The 7,529-nt window shown below is 41.2% G+C and overlaps 1 protein-coding gene across 1 annotated transcript in view; it reads left to right on the top strand.

Annotated features, from left to right (window-relative positions):
• The first annotated feature begins 1,479 nt into the window (after positions 1–1,479).
• Positions 1,480–7,529, top strand: part of LOC135252379 (lysophospholipid acyltransferase 2-like) — a 46,503-nt gene continuing 40,453 nt past the window's right edge. Inside the window, exon 1 of the mRNA XM_064330369.1 lies at positions 1,480–1,686. Coding sequence (XP_064186439.1) covers positions 1,603–1,686 — 84 coding nt within the window. The 5' untranslated portion in view covers positions 1,480–1,602. The remainder of the gene's footprint in view (positions 1,687–7,529) is intronic.

Below are 7,529 nucleotides of genomic sequence, written 5' to 3'. Positions count from 1 at the left end.
AGATTATAGTGAAACCAGAGCTTTCCTTCTACCAGTGAGTAAGAATACTTGAAGGGATATTGGGGGTTGGGCAGTTTTATTTGGGAGAGTTGACCACACATGTACATTGAGGCAAAAATCCAAACCATTTTGAATTTAATAACAAAGTTTTGCATAATAATAATAATAATAATTATAATTATAATTATTATTATTATATATTATTATTATTATTATTTATAGTTTTTTTTTTTTTTTTTACTAAAGTCCATAACACGATAATTTATTTAAAATTAGGGTCCTTGTCTTTTAAAAATTTTGTTTGAAACCTGGATGCATTGCACAAAATCATGTTGAATCCCCAATTTAATTTGCGTTCGTTAACAACCTCTTTGGGACCAATGAATGTGATATTGAATGTTCGCATTAGTGAGTGAAAGTAAAGGACCAGGACTTGCCTGAGCTTTCGCCTCTTGTGCCCAGCGGTACCGCTGCCTCTGACACAGTTATTCACCAAACCAGATCAGCACATGTATTGAACAAAACTATATAACCTACTGTAAAGTCACCTAAAAGGGTGTTGAGCCACAGCATGTGGCCAGTTTAGCTTGCTGTGGAATACAGTCGACCCGTTTTTATAATTCTGAAAGAAAATAGTACACCCTTCTTCCTTGAGATAGTCCAACCCCTCACACTTTATTGGTGGTAGGGGTCTTGTTCTGGTGACTGAGGTCATAACACATGGGTAGTATCGACGTCATGCTCCTCAAACCACCGAATATTGAGGTGCGCTTTGTGGACGGCGTAAAAGACACCATTGCCTGCAGCAAATACATTCTTTAACATGTGGTGCAGATCGCCACCTACCTTCAAGTACCGATGGTCAAGGTTAACTTCAGAACTGGTGTGATTGCACCCAGCCTATGGCAATAACCTGCGCGCATCACAGTAGGGAGCAATTATTCTTAATGAAAATATTGTGGTGTTTCCATTTTTTGTCCACCACCTGTATGCCAGTTGCAGGAAAAATGAGAATTTATACTGAATGCAACAACCAATCGATTTTATGATAAACAAAAAAACAAAAAATCGAAATACGTTTAGAAATCAATTTTCATTTTATCTTAGAATGCTATAACTGTTGATTTCGGTGCCAACTTAGTCAATGTGCCGGGTAGAGTTAACACAAATTGTAACTACTATACTAAATATACTTGCCTACAAGAGAAAGTGCATTCGGGGCAGCCCAAATTGTTATCGTCGCTTTCTCTGACATAACTGAGCAATGACAAAACAGCCTGGATGGCTGTCAGTTAGTGTCAGCCTAACTGGCTTGTTGATTTGGCATTGTAGCCTATATCAGCCACGACGAAACCCAAATTTAGGCCTAGTTTCTTTTGATTGGATGGAGTAGCCATCAATAGTTCGAATGATTGGTTAAGAAATGGGGTTGGATATGTGTCTCCACCCACACTGGTTTTGTTGTTATGAAGGTACAGTGTCTTTCGGCGGTGCTAAAGCACGAATAACAGACAGCCAGTTTGCAGCAGCAGTCTCGGTATCAACCGAGGAGAGAACGAATCGGGGAGAGGGGAAAAGGATTCACACAGCCCTGAATGAATCATGGCCACTGAAACAGTATCTTCTTGTACAGGATCCAACTTATTGCAGCCGATCAGCAAGATTATAAACCTCCCTCTAGACCAGGTAAATAATTACAGTATGATTAAAATGTTTTTATATTGAAACATGGTTTCGTCGTTCTGATGAAGACAACTGAAATTACGTATAGCACATCGCTAGCTAACCCACTGACGTTATTACTCCATTTGAAACATTTCCCTTTGTATAGTGATATCACTGATGTTTTTGAGCGACATACATAGCTGTTGATTGATGATGTTGCCTACACAAAGGATAGCCTATATCTAAATGCGGGCAGTGTTGAAGTGTTGCTTCTTTCGAATGCTAACCTATCATTTTAATATTTTGCCAGCTATCTTGCTAACTATAAGCTCTCAGCTACAAAAATGGCTTCGACATTGAATTAATTTAAATAGCGTATTCTCTGAAAATCATCTTCATGCTGAACTGTTCTTGTAAAAATAAAACAACTGTTGTCAACGTTATAGTGTTCATTCATTGTTTCGTTGGAATAATTTACCACTAATATTGCTTGCCAAATGATAGCCTAGAGGTGCCTAACTAGCATTCATATGCTATTTTTGTCCGAATGTTTTCGATAATAAAAATGTAACTCACTGATCTGTGGATTCACACGACGGATCGCAAATCTCCCACTGGAATTTTAGTGTTGACGGACAGATGTGTTTTAAATTGGTCTCCTCCCTTTTCCTATACCGTTTCATTATGTGGGTCAGTTTGGTTTGTGCTTTTATGCTACATTGCTACTTGCTTTTCAGAGATGAGGCCCGTGTCTTCAAAAAAATTTCACCTCCACGAGTGAAATTAAAGTTCTCTTGATTTCCTCTGAGGCGTTTTTGTCTGGGCGTGCACGCCTTCGCGTGTTGAGTTCGTAGTTTTATATGCTGGAGTGTGTGGAAAAGGAACTTGATTTACGTTTTCATGGAACTAAGACTAGCTATAGAAAGATGATTTTTTGCAAATTAAGTTGGCATGTAGCTAGCTAAGTAAACTTTTACGTTCGTGAATACTTGTATAAAAACACTGGCACTGCTTTTAACTAGGCTATTTGCCGTTGTTACATCGTTGTTACATTGTTAATTTACATCGATTGGAATGCACCCTGTTTTGACCATGTTCCAATCCCATGTTCATTCCTTGAATTTAATTGCAGTTCGCTAAAATAAAGGGAGTACAATGAAATGGATATCCTTCTTTCAATAGATCGGCCTTCTTGTATGCTACTATAATGGGCACAGTGGTCTCCTAGGAATATTAATTACCATACCGTGTTAAGGCATATATTGAATGTCAAGAACCGTTTGTCATCCTTTAAATCTATTAATTTGATCGTGGTTACCCTGGTAATCCTTAGTTTAAACCGATTAGGCTACCTTTCCAACTACAATATTTGCTAGGAACTGTATAGTGCTGTATAAACGTTGGTACGCAAACGGTTGTGCAAACTATTTGAGTTTTAATGATGAATTGAAATATCAACTCCTCACATGAAACCAACATGGCATATGTTCGTTAAAAATTTGTTCGTAAAAATCGTGTTATTTGGATCCATCCTTATTAAGACAGTTTTTAAGACGGCTAGATGAAGTGTGTTATATCCGAATACACTGAAGGTTTTAATCAGTAAGATTTTCCCTTTACTTTAACAGTTAAATAATGTCCTCTGTGGAGATGAGGATGCCATTATTGTACAGAGAGCCTTTCAGTCTTCTCTTGTGGGCGGTGTAGTATGAGAAATCCACGTGCCAGCGCACAGGCACTTCTTAGACCCTACAGGTTACGAGCATGATTTGGTACAAGACTGCTTTCGCCGAAACCCCCACAGAAATAAAAATACATCTGGTATCGTTTTATTGATATCTTAATATTTCACCTAAGTTTTAAACTCTGTTTCTTTGAATACACCCACCCACTCTGCCATGGGAAATGCCGTTTTTTCTGTCATTTTTCGTTTGATTGTAGGCTACTTTGCGTCCTTGCGTGTGCTGCAGTCAACTGAGTGGGAGTAATTTTGGGTGGCTGTGTAGCCTACTCCTGTGTGTAAGGCGTCTGCGCGTCATGCTGTCTGAATGACAGTTTCACTGTGCAGCCAGCTGCAGTTTTAGTGTTTTTTGAATGTTGTCCTAAATACTCCTAAAAAGCTGCTCTCTATTCTTAGCAACATTAGACTTATCCATTGAAGCTACCATATGCTACTGACAGAGGCTTACTGTGTGCTGTATTGGGTATGAGCTCTGTCTGATTTCCTTTGTCTCTAAGAATGGCAGCTGTTTTCCCCCTCAGATAAAATAACTTGTGGAATGTATGCCTCTTTGGCCACAAACAAATAAATGTATTTCATGAGCTGAAATTGTGGGTTTGGCGGTTTAGAAATTTTCTTACCCACAGAATGCTTTTCTTGAGCCTTTTCACAAAAGTGAAATGTTAATCACTGATTTCAGGATCTTACACCGCGAATTGAACTTCATGCGTTCAATCAGAGCAATGAAAACTGCATGCTTCCTGACCTGCCACTGGCCAGTCACAGGTGGTGGGTTGTGGAGCTCAGTTTGGGTAGCTTTTGCATTGGCCTCTGTTGGACATATACAGTTCAGAGCTTCTCAAGTGCTCTCTGTCACTCCTGTCTGTTACAGAGGGTGCAGGTGTTCATTTGCCCTGATTCCCAGGTAATGCTGGACCGTAGGCTACATGCCGTTGAAATGGCAAGGGTCAAGGTTTGAAGGAAGCAATGCGGTGATTGGCCCCCCCATGATATGTGATGCGTCTGAGTCAGTTGGTGTCTGAGGATCTTGTTGTATGTTGGAAAAACTATACGAACTGGCTCGTCAAAATGGGTACAACTTTATGTGGGGTGACGGAGGGGGGAAGGCGTGAGCTGTCTCTTTTTTCACTGCTGAGTACTCATTCTACTGCCTTGGTGTTCTGGGTTGACTAATTTTAAATTTGACCATCACAGCCATGTACAGCTGACCCACGTCATTCTCTTATCACTAGGTGTGTCTTGGGAAGAAATGGGCGAGTCTGTGGAACATGCAGTGTCGTCATAGGCCTACAGGCTTGTTTGAGTTTTGGGCAAGTCTATGAAACTTTTGTAAAACTGCCTGGGCCATTCGAAAATGTACAGTAAAATTGAGATATAACAGGCAAGTACATTGGGGATATACTGGTGCCTATAGTTACAACCAGCACCTCGATTTGCAAACGCTGATTGAAGATCCATGCATTTCAGCATATTGCCTTCATCAGTGAAATGGGGTTATGTGCTGATGGCGGTCTTATACGTAATTCTATAGGTATACAAGCTAATCCAAAAGTAAAATACATTTGCAGTGTATGAATGCATTTGACGTGTGAGGCCTCTAAGACGCATATTGGCTAGGTGTGATTTGTAAACCCTATGCGTATGCCTTCTGCGTAGCCATAAGGTCTTGGCTATCCTGCTTGGCATCTTGATTATTAAAACTTTTAGGATTGAAATGCTTTAAAAAAAAAAAAATAAGCCCAGGCCTTTTGCTTTTTTCACACTTGCTGTTGGTACCAAACATTATGGGGCACAAAGCCATCCTAATCGGAGACCATTCTACATACATCCCAGAGAATCTGTGTAGAAGGAAAGGAAATCCACATTTGTTCATTTTCTGGGAAATTCTTTTTGTCTCATTGTTGCGAGTGCTCAGAATGACCTGGGTATACGCCATTGAAGGTGTCGCAATTGCAGAATTCTCTTCACCCATGGCCATTAGCGTATCGTACATTATTTACAAATGGGGAGGACCGTCTGAATCAACAGTTTTATCCGCTGGCTTTATCAAGAGTGTCAGCTCTGAAAGTTGCAGGAAATTGACTCATACTTTAAAACTATTGTGGTCCTCTTAGAAGTGTGTCAAGACCTAAGTGAAGCTAACCGTAATAAAATATTGGGTCTGGGGTGGGAGGTGCTGTTGGTTGGAATTTGAGCGGCAACGTTACTCCATACCGTCTGAAGTCATGCTTGTGAGGGCCTACCTGTCTGTCCGCATTCCTTGTTTGGAATGTTGCCTACTGAGAAGTCTGCGGCTTTGCCTCATGAGAGGGGATTGTTGTACCGTTGCCAGCCCCTTTGCCTCCATCCCCCAGCCCCCACCTTGGTGACTCCTCCTCCTTTTTGCCTCCTGACTCATTCAGGGCCCTGTTTGTCCAGTCGGTATAAAGGGACCTGTGGGGCGAGCGTGCTTCCCAGCTCGGCTGTTGTTTCAGTGCAGGTTCGATTTAAAGGCCCCTGTTCTGGGCCGGATTTGAGAATCTTAACAAAGCTGTTTTTAAATGGATTAATAGTACTTTGGTTCCTTTACTGCCGCTGTGAACGAAGGTCCTGTGGGGTGCCCCTCGCATGCAGATGGATAACGGGCATCTGGCATGAGACACACAGGGGTTCGCAAACACGCTAGAGCTATTAAATATTATCTCCGCTGCCCGTGGTCTAAATTATGTTGCAGTTAACAGGAATGAGGTGTCAAGGGCATGGAAAGAAATGTGTTTCTATGATGGTGATTTGGCCACAGGAACTGTTAAGAGCCCCTTGTTTGAGAAGCATATTCTTATCTTGGCATTTGAATTCCACATTTTCATTGTATTAAAAATGAATTTTGTTGTTTGTTACGGATAACGCGTAACAACATTGGCTCTTTGGACAGATGGTCTGGGGGCTTTAAATTCCTTAATTAAATTTTTTTGAATCCTCATCTCTAAATGGGGAAAAATTAATGGCTTCAGTGTTAACCTAAATAAACGAATAATTTCTAACTCAGAAGCAATCAAACATTAGTTTAAGTTAGCTAGTTGGCTGTTGGTACTTTGCTAGCTAGCGATACATGCAGGATGGGAATTCGTGGATGATGGGTGAGAAGATAACTCTTAAGTTAACCCTTAAAGAGCTGGCTTAATTTCTCTAAAATGAACTAATGATTCAAAAATACTATGAACGCTGTGGCTATTCAGAATCCGTCTAATCAGTCATGTTAATAATGGTCTGTCACTGTCCTGATGGAGTCCTCAAGATTAAATTTTCTTCCAGAAGCCTGGACTAGTGAATGCCAGAGCTAGTGCTCAGAAGTGCCGCTCAAATTTTGGCCCACCAATTACGTATTTCAAATGAGAGTCCTAGAATATTAAAACATGCATTCTATAGTTTAATGCAAGGGTCAGGTGCATATTGATTATGGTTGATTTCTGATTCCTGGAGTGACCTCCTGCTATTGCTTAGTGGTATGAAAACGCTGAACGTATTTAAATTGCTGCGGGCATCTGCTAGGCGTAATAAGTGTGGATCACAGTGTTGATTCCCCAGTGTGGATGGTAGTGTTGATTGCTCAGTGTGGATGGTAGTGAGTGTTGATTCCTCAGCATATAGGGTGATGTGCCATTCTTTACTATTGATGGGGGTGTATGTAGTTGTCTGTTCTGGAGCCCCCTGCTGCGGCCTGCATGTTTAACTGGTCACAGATTCACGGATAACAGGTTTGTCCAGATCATGTACAGATTACTCACAAGCTCCTTTTTTTTACCCAGCTTTACCCTCTGCTTTACAACCTATCCCACAGTTGGCATCTCTCCATGATACTGCCCCCCTGACCTCTGCTAAGCTTAGGCGGACTGGAGGTTGGCCAGGTGGCCTGTCTGTCGGCTGCCCATTAGATGCTGTGCCAGAGATGAAGTTGAGTCGGCCCCATTCTAAATCAGTAATCCTGATTTAGGGGGGGCACTGCCCCTCTGCTTCTGTCAGTGCTTCAAGTCCCAAAGTCACGTGCCGTTGTTTGCTGGGATACTCTGTATTATCTTTATTTTCTTAGAGAACAGGACTCCTTGTGTTTTTGCGATAGCTCATGCAGGGCAAATTGAGATTGCAT

This window comes from Anguilla rostrata, chromosome 1 (assembly GCF_018555375.3).
Source record: "Anguilla rostrata isolate EN2019 chromosome 1, ASM1855537v3, whole genome shotgun sequence".
NCBI classification, from domain to species: Eukaryota; Metazoa; Chordata; class Actinopteri; order Anguilliformes; family Anguillidae; genus Anguilla; species Anguilla rostrata.
This window is presented reverse-complemented; position numbering and strand designations above follow the sequence as displayed.